At 38.6% G+C, this 21796-nt stretch overlaps 1 protein-coding gene across 1 annotated transcript in view; it reads right to left on the bottom strand.

Annotated features, from left to right (window-relative positions):
• Positions 1 to 21796, bottom strand: part of LOC122800480 (amiloride-sensitive sodium channel subunit gamma-like) — a 313290-nt gene that overhangs the window by 170183 nt on the left and 121311 nt on the right. Inside the window, exon 4 of the mRNA XM_044069921.1 lies at positions 9461 to 9565. Within this exon, the coding sequence (XP_043925856.1) occupies positions 9461 to 9565 (105 nt within the window). The remainder of the gene's footprint in view (positions 1 to 9460; positions 9566 to 21796) is intronic.

The raw sequence follows: 21796 nt of genomic DNA, 5'->3' as shown, positions 1-21796 counted from the left end.
CAAAGTTGCATCAGAGTGTATGAGAAGAAAGTGTTTAATTTGTAAGTGAATAAAGTACTGTGATCCCAGACCAAATCCCATGGTTTTTTTTTCTGCTGCTTGTGGAGGTTCTTTGAACTAAGTTCTAAATCTTGACTTATCTGAGAGTTCTTTCAGCAGGAGAGGAAGAGGATACCAGAGTTTAGGAGTTAAAGTTGAAAATGCATGTTCACTGCGATATAGTATAGTGTTTGATGGATGTAGTATGGGTGTTGTCTGAGAATGACTTGTGAGGTTGTAGGAGAAGATTTTGGCTCAGTAACTGGGAAATATATGTTAAGATGCATGAGTCTGAAGAGTCGTGTTCCCAGTAAGAGGTCTGTTCTCTATTTGAAAAGGAGCCATTTGACTTTGGAAAATGCACTTGTGTTCTTATATTGAGGAATTATGATGATCTATTTATGATACAATATTTCAATAGTTTAAGTAGAGTTTTTGTTTTCCTTACATATATTCTGGGTGAAATAGGGAGGCCATATTTTCCAGCTGTGCCAGGAGGACAAGCTTATCTATAGCAGCTATTGCAAGATCTTTTAGCAAAGAAGGCAGTTTTGAAACTAAGAAGACAAGTTGTTTTTCCAGTGGATGTTAAGGATTTGGTGTAACCAAATTCCAAGATATTCAAAATAAGTTGTTGTTTATAGAGGAGTTGTTTACATGTGTAATACAGGACATTTGGATATGTGACTAGTTTTTATGAGAACAAAAAACATGATTTTTATTTACTAGGGATTAAGAATTAATATGAAGTTAATCATAGGTTAAAGGGTTATATATAACTTTGGATTTGGTTATAGATAACTCTGTGATTGCAGTTATACCTACAGATGACCATTTCATCAGATTATAAGATCAGGGATAAGTGTGGGAGGTCAAAGTGAGATTCTTAACAAAACTGTAGAATAGTATTGGAGCAATGATTTTGGCCTGAGTGACACTTTTGTTAAAGGGAGCATCTTCAGAAAAAGAAGCTCCAGTTTTGACTTTGAAAAGCCCATTGCTGAGGAAATACTTGAAACAGACTCGTGTCAGAATTAATGGCAATTTCAGTACATTTTTGGTGAAGCACATTTGGTCATTGAAGACAATGGCCTTAATGAGGCCTATAAACATTATTTCTGTAAGGATCCCTTTGTCTGGACTATTCCTTCAAAGTTCCCTTTGTCCATATTTAGTAGGATATTGTCAGTATAAGTGCTCATAGAATTGTTATGGAGCTGTGTATTTTACGGAAGCTGTGCTACTTAGGGAGAGAAGATGTAATCGCTGGATGCATGCAAAGACCTGAATGTAGATTATTCTTTCTAGGATTTTATAGGTTCATAGGTTCATAGGTTCATACTAGGCTATCTGCCCTAGGGCATTTATAAGCCTAGCCAGAGTGTGTTTGGCTTTCGCCACCCATTTTAAATTAATTTTGCTATGCCCTTTTTCGAGGTTAGTATACTGTGCCTCTGTCTAACAGTGACACAGAAGTGATACCCAGGGTAAACCTACGATCTCCCATCCACTCATCAAAATTCCTCTTGAAGAGAGTCAATGAGGGACTCTGTCTAACCTGGACAGGGATTTTATTCTAGAGTGAAGGGAGCCTCTGGGTTATGAATCTGTCCCTCCAGCATGTCCTATTTATTTCAGTGTTGAGGTTCAAGTCTCTTGGGTGCGTAGCTCGATGGGATTTGAATTTTCTGAGGTGCAGCATGTCCATTAATTCCGGGTTGGACATGGCTTTATATGTCAGGCACAGATCGCCTCTGAGCAGGCGGTATGCCACTGAGTAGAGCTGGATTTTCTTTAACCGGGCAGCATATGGCATCTGTTTGAGCCCTTTGATCCTCTTGGTGAGGTACTTTTGGGGTCTTTCCAGTTGCTGCAGGTGTCTGGTAAGGTACATCCCAAAAAGGGCATTGTACTCAATTATGGGCCTGATGAGGGATGAGTAAAGAGGCACGATGACCTCCCCTGATCTAGATGTGAATCCCTTCATGATTAGGTGGGTTATATAAAATGTTTTTCTAACCACTTTGGCCACGTGGTTTTCATATGAGAGATTGCTATCAACTTGCGTCCCCAGGTCTCTAATTACTTCTTCCGTACTTAATGGATTACCACCTATGTGGTAATTTGTGGGCACTTTGTTTTTGCCAAAGGGGATGACTATACACTTTTTGGCATTTAGCTTGAAGCCATGGCTCTGGCACCAGTTGTCTGTTTCTATGAGGCCCTTTTGTAGGATGTTTGTGTCAGCTGGAGAGTCGATTATGGCGCCCAGTTTGCAGTCATCTGCGAACTTGGTCAGCCACAGTCCTTCCGTGTTGGCCTGTACTTCCGAGAAATATATACCGAACAAGAGAGGTCCCAGGACTGAGCCTTGTGGGACGCCACTTGTAACTGGTTTGGAGTCTGACATGGCTCCAGCAATTCTAACCATGTGGGTTCTGTCCTTGAGCCAGTTTGCAACCCATCTAGTGACATAGGGGTTTATATTTAAGCTGGTGAGCTTATCTATAATGCCCGAGTGGGGTATTGTATCGAAGGCTTTTGCGAGGTCGAGGTAGGCTGTGTGGACCACCTTCCCCTCGTCAATGGCCTTGGTGACTGTTTCAAAGAAATCAACCAGGTTTAAGAGGCAGGATCTGCCCTTAACAAAGCTGAACTGGGTAGGATCCAGTGTCTGTAGGTCCCCAATATCTTTATTTATGAGGTCCATGATGATCCTTTCCATAGCTTTGCAGACCAAGCTAGTCAGACTTATGGGGTGATAGTTTCCAGGATCCATTGGGGCACCACCTTTGTGGAGAGGGACCACTGTTGCTGTACGCCACTCTTTGGGTACATATCCTGTAGTAAGGCTGAGATTGAACAGTAGTTTTATGTTTGGGTTTAACTCTTCTTGGAGTTCATGTAGTACGCAGCCCGGGACACTTTCTGGTCCCACTGATGCTGTGTTTTTTGCTTTGGAGAGGGCGGCTCTTACAAAAGCATCTGAGATGTCAGGGGGGCAGCACTCTGCTGGGATATATATTTGACCTTTTGGTGGGGAGGGGGGGAGAAGTTTGCACTGAACCTGTCAGCTAGGATGTTGGCAATGTCTGCGGGTTCGGTGTATTTTTTGTCATTTTGGACTAATTCTGAGCATATCTGGGAATTCCCACCCAGGTTCCTAACATAACTAAAGAAAGCCTTGTGATTATCCTTAGTGTCCTGTGCAATTTTTCTCTCGAAGTTGGCCTTAGACGATTTTATGAGTGCTCGTAGTTTTTTTGCTAATTCTGACCAGAGATGCCTTCCCTTTTTGGGATTTTGCTCTATCATGTAGTAGCTTCCTCCTCCTTCTATTGTATAGTTTGTTTATGGCTGGGTTCCACCAGACAGGACACCTGCCTTTGGAGGATTGGGTCTTGGTTTTATTTGGGATTGCATGATCCATGCATTCCTGAAGGTGTTCATAGAATGCGTTTATAAAGGATTCTGCAGTCTGGGTCATATTTTCCAAAGGCCCGGGGGCTTTGAAGGATTCCACCTCAGTTTTGAGGAGTGTGAAATTTGCTTTAGAGAAGTTTTTCACTGTGGTTTTCTGGGCAGGGGGTGGTGTCTGGATGTGAATATCCAGTGAGATTAGTTTATGGTCTGATCTTACTTCTGGTCTGGAGCATAGAGCCCTCATGCTGGTCATGATCAGGTCCAGTATGTTTTCCCCTCTTGTGGGAGTGGTAACAAGTTGTTCCATAGCATTTGAGTTTATAAATTCTAGGAACCTTTGGGCTAGGGTGTTGGAGCTAGAGTAATGCTCCCAGTCTATGTTTGGGTAGTTGAAGTCACCCAATATAATGGTGTTTGGAGAGACCTTCATATTTTCCAGTGTTCTCAGGAAGGCCGAGTGGGGTTCCTGGGTTTGGGAGGGTGGTCTGTAGCAGGCTATAAACTGGAAGGCAGTTTTACCCACTGTTAGTTGCACATGGATAGTCTCTGATGCTTCGTGCTGTGCCACCAACCTGGAGGTGTGGGTATCGTTGACAAATATTGATACTCCCCCTCCTTTTGTGGTTTGGTCCAAGTTTTGGGGCAAAAAGCATAGTATGAGGTATAACCTGGTAGTGCTGGGGTGCTCTCGGGAGCCTTGAACCAGGTTTCTGTTACTGCACAGATATCGATGGTCTCCATGCTAAGGAGAGTTTCGAGTGCGTGCATCTTGAGGTTTAGACTTCTGGCATTCAGTAGCATTACTCTTAGTTTCTTATCCCTTGTGATACCTATGGAGGTGGGTTTGTCTTTTGAGCCTTGCCTAAAAAAGGCATTATGGGGGTGGCAAGAGCCTTTGCCAATATCCAAAAGCCCAGGGGTGACAGGTGCAAGCCGTCCCAAGCGAAGCATCGTGGCTTGTCGAGCATGTCATCCCAGGCTGACAGGCATTGGATCCCCTTTGAATGACACCAATACTTAAGCCAATTGTTGAAATTGATCATCTTGTCTTCATATTGTGGCATCATTCTTGGTGAGGGTAAGATGCTATTCAAGGTCAGGGTCATACCGGCCTAGGCTACATGCTCAGAGAGCTCATCTATGTCTCTTTTCATGTAGTCCAGGGAGGTACGTCTCAGGTCATTCACACCAGCATGGACAATGACTGAGTCATATTTGTACTTGCCTTGGAGTGACCTGAGTGCTTGTGTTATGTGGCAGATCCTAGCGCCCGACAGGCAGCTCACAGTGACCTTCTCCTTGTTCAGCCTGGTGAACGGGACGTCAGTGTGCCTGACGATAGAGTCACCTATTACAAGTGTATCAGGTGTGTTGTTTAGCCTTAAGGGCTGTGACTGTTCGGCACACTGGCTTTGTGAGCTATGTGTTGCATGTGTTTTGTTTTGGGGTAGCGGTTGCTTGGAGGTCTCTGCTGCTTAGGCAGATTTTTATTTAGAGCCTCCGAGTATGTTTTTGTGTGTTTATGTGTTTGGTTTGCTGTTGTGGTAGTCTATGTGAGACTGGAATTGTAGTGAGTGTGGTTTCCTTCTCCTCCTGACTGGTTACGCCAGTACTGAGTTGAGAGAGCTTAGCCTCCAGTTTGGCTATATGGTTGCATTTCTCACATGTGTTGGAATTTGTTGGGAGGAGGAGAGGGTTGTCTGTGTACATGAGGCAGTTGTAACATTGCCTCAAGATTCTCAGATTCACCAGCTGGACTGGAGAGGAGATTGACAACTGACCTTTGGACATGCTAGAATAGTACTGGGAATTCCTTTATAATTGAAAAAAGGGCCAATGGGGAACAAGGTACTCAAGGGGAGTTTGTGAGGGTGTAGTGCTTTTAATTTTTTAGTGCTGACTTATATAATTGCTTTAGTGAGCAAGTGTCAGGCTTTAGAGTAGGAATAGGGTGTTTATTATGAGAACTAGATCAGTTCTAAGGGAAAAAGTGAAGAGCAGACTTTGTGGAGCCGAGAATGGTTTAAACCCAATTAAGCGGAGCTGCCCGATGCTGCGCTATGCGCAAAATCGCACAGAGCCGTGCCAATTTATACAGGGGGACTTGAAAGAGCTAGAAATTGGCCCAAAATGGCCAATAGACTACCAGATTCTTGTGCTGGGAACACTCCTCCAGGGATAGATAGGCTGCTCTAAGCTCCCCACTGCCACTGGTGAACAAAGAAGCCTCCCTTTATCCAAGAAATTAAATGGGCAACACAGGAAGTTTCCAAAAGTCCAGAATACAGCAAAGCCTGTATTTGGACTACTCTAGGTCAGGAAAGATGGGAAACAAGGATCATTTTTTTTTTTTCTTTTTTGCAACAAACAGCAGGAAAATGCAATAAATATGTAACACAGGCTAGCGCACTTGAGTGTGTAGCCTCAACAGGGAAATGCAACAAACAGGACAAACTTTAAAAGTGCAGGTGCAAAAACAACTTTAAACAGTTTAAAACAGTTCAAGAAGCAGAAATACTTGCAGTTTAGCTAGATCGGACAGTCACCCAGGTAGTAGCAGGAAAAAAAACACTTTTATCAGGTTAGCAGTCACTATTTTAGCCTCTCTGCTGCTAGCACCACTCTGCAGGACCACGAGGAGCTTGGCTGAGTAGTAACAAGAGCAAAAACCACACCAAAGTGGGTTTTATACAGGGGGACTTGAAAGAGCTAGAAAATGGCCCAAAACGGCCAACAGACTACCAGATTCTTGTGCTGGGAACACTCCTCCAGTGATAGATAGGCTGCTCTAAGCTCCCCACTGTCACTGGTGAACAAAGAACCCTCCCTTTATCCAAGAAAGGAAATGGGCAACTCAGGAACTTTCCAAAAGTCCAGAATACAGCAAAGCCTGTATTTGGACTACTCTAGGTCAGGAAAGACGGGAAACAAGGATATTTTTTTTTTTTTTTTTTTTTTGCAACAAGCAGCAGGAAAATGCAATAAATATGTAACACAGGCTAGCGCACTTGAGTGTGTAGCCTCAACAGGTATATGCAACAAGCAGGGCAAACTTTAAAAGTGCAGGTGCAAAAATAACTTTAAACAGTTTAAAACAGTTCAAGAAGAAGAAATACTTGCAGTTTAGCTAGATCGGACAGTCACCCAGGTAGTAGCAGGAAAAAAAAACACTTTTTTCAGGTTAGCAGTCGCTCTTTTAGCCTCTCTGCTACTAGCACCACTCTGCAGGACCACGAGGAGCTTGGCTGAGTAGTAACAAGCGCAAAAAATGCGCCAAAGCAGGTTTTATACAGGGGGACTTGGGATTTATCTAGGTCAAGAGGCTGATGCTTTGACAGGCTTGGGTTGTTTAGACAATGGATTAACAATTGATTAATTCATTCAGTCTTCCAAATATTTAGCATGATATTTTTTGAAAGACAGAAGTAATAGGTACTTTTGAGAGGAATGGTGAGATCATATTTACAGATGTTAGCCTTTAAACAGTAAATGAAGCAAGGACTGAAGTTATTTGAGGCTCAGGTAGTATAAGTAAACAGCTAGTAAAGTAGAGTTATAATGCCTTTGGATTTGATCGATTTAAGGTACATCCAATGAGGTTGTGAAAGGTGGTGAGGACTGTGATTGTTAGGCTGTGTTCTAATGGACAATTATGGTTTGGGGAAGGTTGTTGAAATCTTTTAAGACACCAGAGCATGTGTATTGGGAGTGAGAACATAGGATGATACAGGTGCAGTTAAAATTTGGTGGCGTTAATGACAATAGGGGCATTTTACCTGCTTAGTAAGGTAACTTCTTTTCAGAAATATTTATATTTTTATAAAATATGGACTACCTGGCTTTCTTTTGGTTAATTTTGTGCCTGTACACAACCTGTCTGGCAATTTTGTATAGAGAGGTGAATGTTGCTCTAGTTTCAGGGGTCAAATTTTGCTTCCATGACTGCCAGACAATGTCTCTTAATATGAAGATATGTTTAATAGTGGTGGTCATCCAATACTTTTTGTGGGCCACAATAGTATTTTCAAAAAGGGGCAGAATACTTATTGACATTGGATTAGGGGTTATACGTGGGCAATGGTTGAGTTCAGAGGATGAGAGCCCAATCAAAGGATTACAGGTGTTTGATGTTTCAAGATATTATTTTGGGATTTTTGGCTAAACGATATTAATTTAAAGGAGGCTTGATGAAATGGTTGTTAATTGTGAAGTTCATGGCACAAGAGGCACTAACTAATGTAGAAGAAATGATTAGGTCAGAGACAGAAACTGGAATGCTTGTGATAATTAGATCAAGGAGGCAAAGTTGGATGGATCCAAAGATGGGATATGTGGGTTTAAATACTATTTATATGAGGCCAACATTCTCATAGAGATTGAAGCCGAAGGGAACTTTTGAATATGTCTTTTTTTTGCTAGACTGCAAATGGTGTGTAGACATACCTATGAAACTACGAATCTATGAAACTATTAAAGTTGGGATCTAGGAAGCTGAGATATAAGTTTCCTAGTATAAACAAATTAATATTCCTCAGTGATGTTACAAATAAGTAATATAAACTTCCAAGTTTTAGATACAAATTGATATTTCAGCGGTTTATAATAGATATCTAAATAAGTATATTTCCCACTAGCTATTGCTTGAGGTTGTAATATACTATACACCGATACTTACCTTTAACTTTTTGTCAGTCTTTGCTTTTTGAAATACATTTTCTACATTATCTGTTGTTGACGTTTTCAGTCAGTTTTAATTTTTTTTTATTTTGTATGCGATCTTTGCCAGTTGGTTCAGTGAAAACAGTGACCAAAAATGTGTACCAATAAAAAATGGAAATTAATAAAAAGCATGAAGTGTGGATAATGGGTGGAAATCATGGGCCTCACGGAACTTTCCAGAGTGAGGACCTTCAGAATACTTCCCAAATTTAATAGTTAATATTTTGACCAACTGCAGAGCAAATATTAAACATAGCAGCACTTAAACCAAAAGTATTCTGGTTTTATGAACATCCAAGTAACAATTATAATCCATACACATTATATGGGGCATCTACAGATGGTAATGTAATTCTGGTCTTATTCTTCTGCCATGTCCTCACTATAAATATTTGAGAGAGAGGCACCTGGACTGAATATCATAATTCAGTAACATTCACACTTTATTAGCAGCTGTCTTTTTACTTTCTTCATTTGCATTTTGATAACAACAATCTGAATTTAAAAATTAATATGCAAATCTTGTTTATTTCAAAAGATCAAAAACAGTTGTAGTGAGTTTCTGAACATTGTGCCTTGAGTTTTCAGTAGCATATGTTAGTGTTGCTGAAGACAAATGAATGTGAGACAATATTGATCTGATATATACATTTAATATTTCATTCTTAGGTGGTGTAGTCTCACAAATGTGGATGATGTAATCACAAAGCCTGACTGAGAAATAGTAAGACAGGATTTACATTGATTATCAGAGATTTCGTCTTCTCTGAGGTACAGTAACAGCAGAGTAAAATTAATAACATTCAGTGGGGGGGGTGGGGGGGGTCCACCTGTGAGTGGTACAGAGATTTGTCTCTGAAAATTGATGTTTCAGTATTATTACATTGGTTTGTATTGTCTATAAGCTTGAAGATTTCTGTTATAAATTTCTCGCTATATGAGCTGTTGTAGATTAAGAAATACTTGACAAGCTCTTGTGTTTTGAGCATGGGTAATAAGAAATAAAAGTTACTTGTACAATTTATTACCTTCTAATTTCAATTTTAACTATTTCTATGTAAATATTGCTATTGGTTCTCTGCAATACTCTGGATACTAATCTTTGCAGATTCATATATTTAAGACAAAATAATGACTTGTCTTTTTACTTTTGTCAGGGATGTTAAACAAGAAGGCACGTAGGGAAACCAAACTTCATCCTTACTGACTCATATCCTGCATTTACATTACAAGAGGTAATAAAAGCACACATAGAGAATGTATTTATTTGCATACTGACCTCTCTGCTGTAGCCGACATCATAGGTGGTTGCATAATAATTAATCTTCTCCTCCCCATCAGTGCACTTGCTGCTATAAGGAGGCTTCAAACGACGGACATGGATCTATTTCAGGCAATACAAAATTATAGGTATGTGTAATAACTAAGTACCTGCACATGTACTAAATATTTCTTATTATAATAATCAAGTGTGGACTTTACCCATTGAAAAAATGCCCATTCAAAACTGACATATAAATGCTGCTTAATTCTGGTGATGTATTAATACAGATACAGCAAATGCATGTACATAAGTTTAAAAATTCTTAGTATAATAAATGGATTTTCAATATAGTGATTCTTTAAAGCATTTTTTGATCCTGCAAAAGACGTTTTTTTTTTTTTTATTTTTCCATGCCTTTTTTGTAATGCAGGGCACAGGACAGTATACTATAGAAATAAAGTACTGAATACAAACTTATGAGCTTACCCTGAAAATTAAAAACAAGTGGTACAACTGTTCAGCAAATGGTATAAATGTTAAGTCTAATACTCTGTGTACAGGCTTTAAACTTAGATAGGCCTCCCCAACAAATCATGAATGCAGCAGCTTCTCAAACTATGACATACATATCTCATTTAGAAAATGAAAACATCAGATACTTAATCCTAATTGATCAAAATGTTAAACGTTTTATATATAAATATATATATATATATATATATATATCTACATATAATAGATAAGTGGCAGAATATGTCCAGTGAGTATAATATTTGCAGCTGTCTAGTCAACTGCATAAGGTTTGCTAACAGTTTATTGACAGGTATGCGAGATTGACATCACCCAGGAAGGGGAACATTACCTTATCCTAGGGATCATGCTATCTCGAGTTAGTGTATCTAGTTATATATAATTAGCAGGGTTGTGGGTTTAACGGGGGGCTTCACATAATTTTTTTTTCTATTTATTTTTTAATTTGGAAGTTGTATATGCCAGTCCTGTTTCTCAGAACGTGCTTAATGCAGTTACAACAGTTGAATTTGGGTGTTTTTGCTAACGTGTAGTACATCTATAACAGCAGATAGATATATGTGCAATTGTGTGTGTGTGTGTGTGTGTGTGTGTGTGTGTGTGTGTGTGTGTGTGTGTGTGTGTGTGTGTGTATGTGTATGTCTGTGTGTGTGTGTGTGTGTGTGTGTTTTATGTATATTATCTATCCATCTATCTTTCTATCTATATCTATAAAGATCTATTAATATTTATAGGTTCATAGGTTCATAGGTTCATACTAGGCTATCTGCCCTAGGGCATTTATAAGCCTAGCCAGAGTGTGTTTGGCTTTCGCCACACATTTTAAAATAATTTTGCTATGCCCTTTTTCGAGGTTAGTATACTGTGCCTCTGTCTAACAGTGACACAGAAGTGATACCCGTGGTAAACCTACGATCTCCCATCCACTCATCAAGATTCCTCTTGAAGAGAGTAAATAAGGGACTCTGCCTAACCTGGACTGGGATTTTATTCCAGAGTGAAGGGAGCCTCTGGGTTATGAATCTGTCCCTCCAGCATGTCCTATTTATTTCAGTGCTGAGGTTCAAGTCTCTCGAGCGCGTAGCTAGATAGGATTTGGATTTTCTGCGGTGCAGCATGTCCATTAATTCCAGGTTGGACATGGCTTTATATGTCAGGCACAGATCACCTGTGAGCAGGCGGTATGCCACTGAGTAGAGCTGGAGTTTCTTTAACCGGACAGCATATGGCATCTGTTTGAGCCCTTTGATCCTCTTGGTGAGGTACTTTTGGGGTCTTTCCAGTTGCTGCAGGTGTCTGGTAAGGTACATCCCAAAAGGGGCATTGTACTCAATTATGGGCCTGATGAGGGATGAGTAAAGAGGCACGATGACCTCCCCTGATCTAGATGTGAATCCCTTCATGATTAGGTGGGCTATATAAAATGTTTTTCTAACCACTTTGGCCACGTGGTTGTCAAATGAGAGATTGCTATCAACTTGGGTCCCCAGGTCCCTAATTACTTCTTCTGTACTTAATGGATTACCACCTATGTGGTAATTTGTGGGCACTTTGTTTTTGCCAAAAGGGATGACTATACACTTTTTGGCGTTTAGCTTGAGGCCATGGCTCTGGCACCAGTTGTCTGTTTCTATGAGGCCCTTTTCGAGGATGCTTGTGTCGGCTGGAGTGTCGATTATGGTGCCCAGTTTGCAGTCATCTGCAAACTTGGTCAGCCACAGTCCTTCCGTGTTGGCCTGTACCTCCGAGAAATATATACCGAACAAGAGAGGTCCCAGGACTGAGCCTTGTGGGATGCAACTTGTAACTGGTTTGGACTCTGACATGGCTCCAGCAATTCTAACCATGTGGGTTCTGTCCTTGAGCCAGTTTGCAACCCATCTAGTGACATAGGGGTTTATATTTAAGCTGGTGAGCTTATCTATAATGCTAGAGTGGGGTATTGTATCGAAGGCTTTTGCGAGGTCCAGGTAGGCTGTGTGGACCATCTTCCCCTCGTCAATGGCATTAGTGACTGTTTCAAAGAAATCAACCAGGTTTAAGAGGCAGGATCTGCCCTTAACAAAGCCAAACTGGGTAGGATCCAGTGTCTGCAGGTCCACAATATCTTTATTTATGAGGTCCATGATGATCCTTTCCATAGCTTTGCAGACCAAGCTAGTCAGGCTTATGGGGCGATAGTTTCCATGATCCGTTGAGGCACCACCTTTGTGGAGAGGGACCACTGTTGCTGTACGCCACTCTTTGGGTACATATCCTGTAGTAAGGCTGAGATTGAACAGTAGTTTTATGTTTGGATTTAGCTCTTCTTGGAGTTCATGTAGGACGCAGCCTGGGACACAGTCTGGTCCCATTGATGCTGTGTTTTTTGCTTTGGAGAGGGCAGCTCTTACCTGAGCATCTGAGATGTCAGGGGGGAAGCACTCTGCTGGGATAGATATTTGCCCTTTTGGTGGGGGGGGGGGGGAAGTTTGCGCTGAACCTGTGAGCTAGGATGTTGGCAATGTCTGTGGGTTTGATGTATTTTTTGTCATTTTGGACTAATTCTGAGCATATCTGGGAATTCCCACCCAGGTTCCTAACATAACTAAAGAAAGCCTTGTGATTATCCTTAGTGTCCTGTGCAATTTTTCTCTCAAAGCTGGCCTTAGACGATTTTATGAGTGCCCATAGTTTTTTGCTAATACTGATCAGAGATGCCTTCCCTTTTTGGGATTTTGCTCTATCATGTAGTAGCTTCCTCCTTCTATTGTATAGTTTGTTTATGGCTGGGGTCCACCAGACAGGATGTCTGCCTTTGGAGGATTGTGACTTTGTTTTATTTGGGATTGCATGATCCATGCATTCCTGAAGGTGTTCATAGATTGTGTTTATAAAGGATTCTGCGGTCTGGGCCGTATTTTCCACAGGCCCGGGGGCTTTGAAGGATTCCACCTCGGTTTTGAGGAGTGTGAAATTTGCATTAGAGATGTTTTTCACTGTGGTTTTCAGGGCAGGGGGGTGGAGTCGGGATGTGAATATCTAGTGAGATTAGTTTATGGTCTGATCTTACCAATGAAGGATACACATCTGGTCTGGGGCATAGAGTCCCATGTTGGTGATGATCATTTCCAGTATGTTTTCCTCTCTTGTGGGAGTGGTAACAAGTTGTTCCATAGCATTTGAGTTTATAAATTCTAGGAACCTTTGGGCTAGGGTGTTGGAGCTAGAGTAATGCTCCCAGTCTATGTTTGGGTAGTTGAAGTCGCCCAATATAATGGTGTTTGGAAATACTTTCATATTTTCCAGTGTTCTCAGGAAGGCCGAGTGGGGTTCCTGGGTTTGGGAGGGTGGTCTGTAGCAGGCTATAAACTGGAAGGCAGTTTTACCCACTGTTAGTTGCACATGGATAGTCTCTGATGCTTCGTGCTGTGCCACCAACCTGGAGGTGTGGGTATCTTTGACAAATATTGATACTCCCACTCCTTTTGTGGTTCGGTCCAAGTTTTGGGGCCAAAAAGCATGGTATGAGGTATAACCTGGTAGTGCTGGGGTGCTCTCGGGAGCCTTGAACCAGGTTTCTGTTACTGCACAGATATCGATGTTCTCCATGCTAAGGAGAGTTTCGAGTGCGTGCATCTTGAGGTTTAGACTTCTGGCGTTGAGTAGCATTACTCTTAGTTTCTTATCCCTTGTGATACCTATGGAGGTGGGTTTGTCTTTTGAGCCTTGCTTATCTGTATGTAGACAATTTTACAAACAACTTTGCAAAGTCAGATCAATATGAATGTCAGAAAGTGAAGAGTGGCCTAAATGCCAGTCTTGTTGCTCTCAGTGCATTGTCCACTGTAATAGAAGATAAAATATTAATAATAACTTTTAAAAATCTATTAATATAAAATCCAAATTAATTATTTAAATATGACAGGAAATTTTATTACTTATGGGTTGGGTAATGTCTGAGCAAAAGGTGAAGCTGGGCAAAGGAAAACTAGTTTACTTATACTCACTGGGAGCAGATGAAACACATTGCACATCTGCTCACCATAATAAGCATTTTATGTATCACAATGTGTGATGCACCAGCACAATACGGACATGGTTGCTGTTTTACTATGACATTATTGAGCAAAAGTTTTGAAACTGTTTTTGCATTTTTGTGATGCTTCTTGGTTATTTTTTTGGTTCACCATCCTAAGACATTGCAAAATAATCCTTACAGGTTAGATATGTCATATGTGAATGCCACCCTCAAATGCCTGCTCAATGTTACGTTGGCATACCCACTATGATTCATTATGCACTGGATATTAGCATATAGTTGTTAATATCATGAAGTAGTCTAGTATTATAGCCTAAATGGTAATGTTAGCTTTTGTGAATGGAGGACAGCAATAGTCATAACCCTGCCCAAGAGGGGAATATCCACCAACCTTGGCAAATACTATCCCATACGCCTGGCCAGCCTGATTTGTAAAGTCATGGAAAGAACTATCATGAAACTAATCAATAAGAACACAGGAAACCTCCAAATACTCCAATAATCACAGTTTGGTTTAGTCAGGGGCAGCTTATGTTTTCTCAACCTAGTGGACTTTTTATGAAAAAGTCACCAAAACAATGAATGAGAAGACAGTACACACTGCTTACCTTGACCTCCCTGAGGCTTTTGACACTATACCGTACTCAGTCATTGTGGATAAGCTTGCCAGACTAGGCTTACACTCCTTCATTACTCAATGGACAGTTAACTGTCTCAAAGATAAGATACAGGAAGTCACGAAAGGGCTTGCCACTTGAACACAGAGCTGTGTTCTGTGGCCACTCTTGTTTGGTATCTTTTTCTCAGAACTCTAATCAAATGTCAAAGGCTTATGGTTGTCCACATTTACTGATGACTGCAAGCTCAGAGCAGTTGCTGAATCCCACAATGACTAAGCAATGCTATACAGGAGGGTTTGTCCTAATCAGACTGACAATATGTCCCTAAGAGTAAACCCAGCAGTCATGGATTTCGACCCTTACACTGACAATGATCTAGCTTTTGAACTACATGTGTCCACTGTTGTAAAGTCCTTCTATACTACAGTGCTTAGAAATAAAGGGATAACATCTAGGTCCAGAGAGATCATTGTCCTGCTTTAATCAGCTCTCATTAAGTCCATCATGGAGTATTGTACCCTCTTTGCTATATACCTGTCCACACACTGGCAATAAGTGAAGCATCCACAGAGGTTTACAAAAATAAATGTATATTGGGCCTAATGCACATCATATGCATGAACTGCCTCAAAGCACTTTGCTATACTCAGTCTATATAATCCACTATAGGGCATGCACAGACTCAGAACTAATGGACCTACCATACACACATTGGAAGCTATATTTAACTGGTATTGTGTTCTATTATTTATTAATGGTCTATATTAGTAGTTATTATTGTTTTTTTCCGATGATATTATGCAATTGAAAATATTGACCTACAGAACATTACAGAAAGATGAGAATTTCAGAGTATTACTTAAAGTCTGTAATGCCCTTAGGCAAATGGTCTAGTGGACAAATCTACACATATAATATGACGTTTGATAAAGAAATCACAAAGCCATTACAATATCTGTCACATAGCATTACTTTAATATAGAACTACTCCCTTACAAAATGCTGGACTGTCACTTGTTCGAACAGCTGAAACACGTGTAAACCTATGAGCCACAAATACTTTTTTTCATGTCAGTGGGTGATAAATTAAAAAACACCAGTTACTGCAAACATATGATTATGTACACTGATAATTAAAGACAGCTACAAGAGACACTGAAAAAGAATCAGTCAAGACAATGATTTAAACACAAACACTGTCATTCTCGTAGGAAAGAGAAAGAGTGAGGATTCAGCATTGTTTTCCTGAGGAGTAGCCTGAGATAAGACAAACTTTTTTATTATGAAAACTGCAGGTAGAAAAGTGATGAGGAGAAATAAAAATTATATGGTAAAAATGAGTATACTTTCACAAACCTACTGAAAAGGACAACAGAGGTTTGGATATGAAGATTTTCTTAATGTAATGGTGTCAATGGAAATATCCAATGAGATTTCCAGAGGCGTGTATCAAAGTTGTGACAAGGAGTAATTTCACCAGGCAGTCTTGGCAGTAATTGAAAAGGTTTGATGCTCCCCACACCCACACACACACACACACCTTCCTCTATTATCACGATTCATTGAAGTGATTTTATTTTTTTTAGGACTAAATAAAACAATTAAAAGTGAGTCATGGAAACTGTACTCTGTAAAGTATTGGCATTCAGTTAATAACAGGAAGAAGGGAAACATTTAGTCAACTATGAAATTTTGGAGGAAGAAATGCAAAGATAATGGAAAGATTTGTCAGTGTCACTGAAGATGCCTTCAAAGGATGTTAAAAACTTAATTAATTTGAATGTTATTTGAGCAACAAGAACTCAGAAATAAATGCGTTGTGGACAGTGACACATTTCTGGATTGCATAAAAAGTATTATGAAAATTATAAGTAACATGATTTGATTGTATTGAGTATCAACTTACTTAACACAGCATCATGATTACAATTAAGCAGCAGATTGCTGAAAATAAAAAAAAAAAAGATGGAGAAATTAGTTAAATGGCCAAACAAAAAAATGAAAGTTTGCAGTTGATAGTGGAAGATAAGTGATGTAAAAATAATTTGAGGCTGATATAAATGTTGTAAGACAGAGAGGAACATGATTTACTGATTTTTTTCAAAATCATAAATGAGAATTAAGAAAGCATTATTGCTGTTATTTATGCATCAGAATGGTCTTACAGCAAACCTATCGTGCAAACAGAGAAATGAAATCAGCATGAAAAAGAGAATATTATTACTGCAACTGAAAATAAAGCTGTCAGACCTATGGGAAAAAAAGTGTAGAATTTGCAGGACACAAACTTTCCTACAACAGGGTTAGTACAGGCTAAGGGGAGAGATGGCCCCTGTTGTAGAAGGAAGTAGTAGTCTACAACTGAGGATAGAAAAGCAATTATGTACTGTTACTAATATGCAAGAAGCACAGAATGTTCAGAGAGACAATATTAAGAAAAATTAAGAGAAAATTTATGTAAAGAAAAATAATTGCACAAGAAAAATTATATATATATATATATATATATATATATATATATATATATATTTTTTTTTTTCTTCAATAATGAAGGAGAATAAGGGATAAACATGCAGACATGATAACTTTAGCAATGAGGAAAACTGTGTCCTCATGGTAGTGCTTAGCAATATGGGAGATTTCTTTTTGGTAAATGTGTGCTCAGACAAGCCAAGAGGAATAAATTCTAGAGTCAAATAGTTGAATCTTATTAAGTTAACACCAGGTGATGAATACCTTCTGTTCATCTATGGAGATGAATATGATTCAGAATCTGATGCAACTGGAATAATTAGAAGTGGTGTGGACACTGTTTCATCTAACCAATGTCTGCAGCAGCATTTACATTCATCAGCTACTGAAGGTTGATTTAAAATATACACCTTTTACAGTCAAAAATTGAATGGTGGCAAAGGCTACTGTAATTAAACATGTAACAATTCTTTATTATTAGGTGAACCTTGTTCATCAGCAAATTATGAACATGAAGGTAGTGTGTGCATGCTAAGTGTACCACTCACCCCCATTGAAAGCATACTATACTGTATTCTGTTGCATTGTTTTTAATGTGTTGTAAGAATTTCTTTTACAGGCTCGGCATCAAAAACAAACAGTTCAACTGTACCTATAAATATGGATGAAGTCAGAAGCAGAATGGTTGTTGCTGCTGCTATTTATAACGTAGTTATATTAATGTGGCAACCTGAGGGAAGTGGCAGGCAATCCATAAGTGTAATGGCAGGCTCTCTTACCTAACAACATGTTAGAATCTCTAAAGAAAGTAACACTACATCACAAAGTCAAACGCAAGCTGACATTCCCCTCCCACTTGTACAGCACGATCAACCCTGCACTTCCATACCAGTAATTCCAAACACAGGAGAACACTTTGATGGCAGACATTCTGAGGCTACATTGTCCACAGAGACACCATTAGTAAGCTGTGCCAGATGCAGGAATCATTTCCAACTCCACCTGGAAACAGAGAAAGCATTGGCTGCCCAACAGGAAATGTGCTGTGACATTATTAGGGCTCAGAACTTTGCAACAGAGAGTCATCTAGAAATGATGAAAGTACTACAGGGTATATGTGATGATTTCCAGCACTACGGTGAAAATGCAGAGAGCAGGGATAATGCCATTATTACACTTATGTGTAGTATGGTGACTCACCAAGCATCAGTTACATCCTCCATTCATACGCTAGTTAGGACATACCAGAGTCAATGTGGTTTAAAGTCTTAAAAGGGACAGGGTGCTGTATGGATAGGTGGTGAGAGATCACATGATACTGCCACTACTTCTCAAAATAGTAATGTTAGCACTTACTGTGCCATATCAACAGTCATCTATACCAAGGACAGACTCACATTCTAGGCCATCATCATGCAACAGTGTCAGGTCAATGATGGCAGGATTACCTTCCTCTAGTAGAGCACACTATTGGACTAACTTACCCTTACAGTTTTCATGGTAGCCCGTCTTCCAAATCAGTTGCACTATCATCAGGCCTAGCAATAAGAGATGTGTATCACTCATTTGATGTGGAACTGCTGTGGACTGCATTCATTGACAAATCTATTTAGTTGGAATAAGCTTTTGTTGGTAGTGAGGGGGTAGTTGCATATATAATCAGTTACTCCATTTACAGCTATTAGTTACACCATACTCTGAATTCAAATAATTACATCTACTAAGTACATGAACGGACATTGGAAAAAAAATAAACATGGATTAATGGTGGTCATGTTAAACATCACAACAGTAATGAGCAAACTTTTTCAGGCCTAGTACATCATAAGTAAATGACACATTAAAATTGGCATCCTTTCATGTAAACTTAACTGCTGCCACTACACCCTGCTAACTGCACAAATGATGAGTGTTTCTGAGGTCAGAACTTATTTTGTATGACACTAAAAAAAAATTTGATGTGCAGTAAACAGAAATGGCATGCATAACTGAATATTTCATTGTTGCCAGTACTGCTTGTGATACAAAAAAAAAATAAGCAGGAGGGAGTGTACCAATATTTGGGACTATATGAAGAATCAGCAAAAAAACATGAGCATATAAGAATAAAACTCAGTAAAGAATTCTTCAGAAGACTAAAACTAATATTAAAATTTGAAAACTATCTTGACATCTAGGAATAAAGTCAAGCTGTAAATGAGTTTCCTCTTCCTGTTCTAATTTAGAGTTTTTGTTTGCCTGACTGGCCCTATGACGTATTATCAGTCAAAAAGTTTTTGTCTTATTCAGTCAGATTTCATCAGACACATCTGATGAAGTCTGGCTGAATAAGACGAAAGCACTGTGATTTTAAATGCATTTATGCCTTTTAAACTACTATTAAACCAGCTTATTTTTTGAACTGCAAGGCTGTAGTGAGTTCCTTTTCTGTGGTACCTGACTTTGTCTTGGTTTAATGTCTTGTACTATTACTATATTCCTATTTTTTATATTTTAATCATAATAAGAGTGTAGAATATCATATAATAGAACATTTATATATATATATTTAATACTCAATCTAGTACTACTGTTAGAATTAGTCCTATTTTCTCCTTAAATGTTATCCCTAATAATATCTGAACAAACATCTGAAAAAACTTTCCTTTCAAGGTTCAAACTTTCCATAATAATTTGTTCTGAGATTTTAAGTTTTCTTATCATTAAAAAGAGAAAATATCAGAAAAACACAATCCTAATTTTTTATCAGAAGTGTCTTTCTATAGGCTAGTATAAAAATATCCTTTTGGTATACTGCAAGCATTCAGAACTATTTAATAACTGACAGTGGTTTAGAAGTCAGTTCACTGTCTATTGTTTATTATCTAACTTGAATTCATTGACATCTTAGCATATGATTCAAAATATTATGATTACTTACTTTTAGACAGGAAGAAGTAACCTGGACAGTTCTTAGAATTTTCAGAACTCCCACAGCATCACAAAAATGCTCCTGACTCTAATTAAGCTGCTTCAAGCTGGCCCTCATGAAAAGGGCTTGCAAATGGATAGTTTATCAGCTACAATTGACACTGAAATGTTTACAAGTGAATCCAAGTCACCTCTACATTATACATCAATCCCTCAAACCCTTCCAAATTGCTAAAAAAAAAATAAACATTTCAAAGTATGCGAACCACTAAAAAGCTATCATATTTAAAGAAATAGTATATAATGATTCAGAAAGAGCTATTTGTATGAGATGTTTAATACAAAGCAAACAAAGTAAACTTAAATAATTTCAGTTTAAAAATACTGTTAGAAAAGAGTAAGGACAAGATGTTTACAGAGGGATCTAAGACAAACAAATCCCGGGGCATGTGCAAGTGTAAAGATTGTAGCATGTGCAGGTTCATTTTGGAAGGGCCATACACTGCACAACCACATATACCATACACCATTAGTGTTCAAGGAGTTATACCTGCAAGACCATGGGGGTAATTTATGTGGCAGTGTGTGACAAATGTCAACAATTTTATGTGGGGATAATGACCAAAATCTTAAACAAGAGAATTAGGGAGCATATTTATAGTATAAAAATAAAAGACAAAAACATGCCTTGTACAAACATAGTCAGGAATGTGTAGGTTTTAACACATTTTTATTTTCCATTTTTGAACAGGGCAAACCAGATTTTAGAGGGAGAGAATTCAAAAACTTTTTGGAACAGAGAGAAGCCAGATGGCAAATAAGGTTACAGGCGGATAAAAAACCTGGTCTTAACAATGTAATAAACATTAAGTGCTTTTTAAAAAATCATAGGCTGTGTGTTAAAAGGAATGGTTGTTATAACCCTACTGCACTGTGTTTATGTTTCTTTAAATTCTGACTTCTAATATTTAATTAATTAATTTGTTTTAATTGCTAATTGATGGTTTGTTACTTGCAAAAGTTGTATTTAAATAGTTTTTTTTTTTTACGAGTGTTTTGTCGTGTATTGTTCTTAAGAAGTCTTTTGGATGAAAGGGGTGATTAAAGGAAGAATATGCTAATTCTTTGCTCCTGTGGTCTCTTCTGGTGTGGATTTGGTGTTTGTTTTTTACAAAGCAAACTGTCATTTTTTTAAAGGAGATGTAGCATAGAAACTTGCATTAAAAGAATGACAGTTATGTGTGATCCAGCTTTAACTTATAAAAGACTGAGTGTTACTGAAATTATTTAACATTCCAATAATAACTTTTATATATGTAAGAAACTATATTTTTATACTTTATTTATAAATAGCATAGCTTTCCTTGGTGCTATTGCATGTCAAGTATACTATCAGCAGCAAGCATTCAGAACTATGTAATAAATGGCAGTGGTTTAGAATGCAATTCACTGTCTTTTGCTTATTATCTAACTTGTTTTCTTTGCAGCTTAGCATATGATTCAAAATATTATGGTTGTTTACTTTTAGACAGAAAGAAGTAACCTGGACAGTTCTTAGAATTTTCAGACATCCTGCACAAAAGTGCTCATGACTGTAAATTGTTTCAAGCTGGTTTTCATTATAGGGGCTTGAAAATGAACAGTCCATCAGTTCTAATCTACATAGAAATACCTGCAAGTGAATCCAAGACACCTCTACGTTAAACATCAATACCTCAAACCCCTCCAAACCACCAAAAAACAACAAAATCCATTTCAAAGTATTTTAACCACTAAAAGCTATTGTATTTAAAGAAT

This window comes from Protopterus annectens, chromosome 4.part0 (genome assembly GCF_019279795.1).
Source record: "Protopterus annectens isolate FY-2018-M chromosome 4.part0, PAN1.0, whole genome shotgun sequence".
NCBI classification, from domain to species: Eukaryota; Metazoa; Chordata; order Ceratodontiformes; family Protopteridae; genus Protopterus; species Protopterus annectens.
Note: the sequence above shows the minus strand (reverse complement) of the source record. Positions and strands in the feature narration are given on the sequence as shown.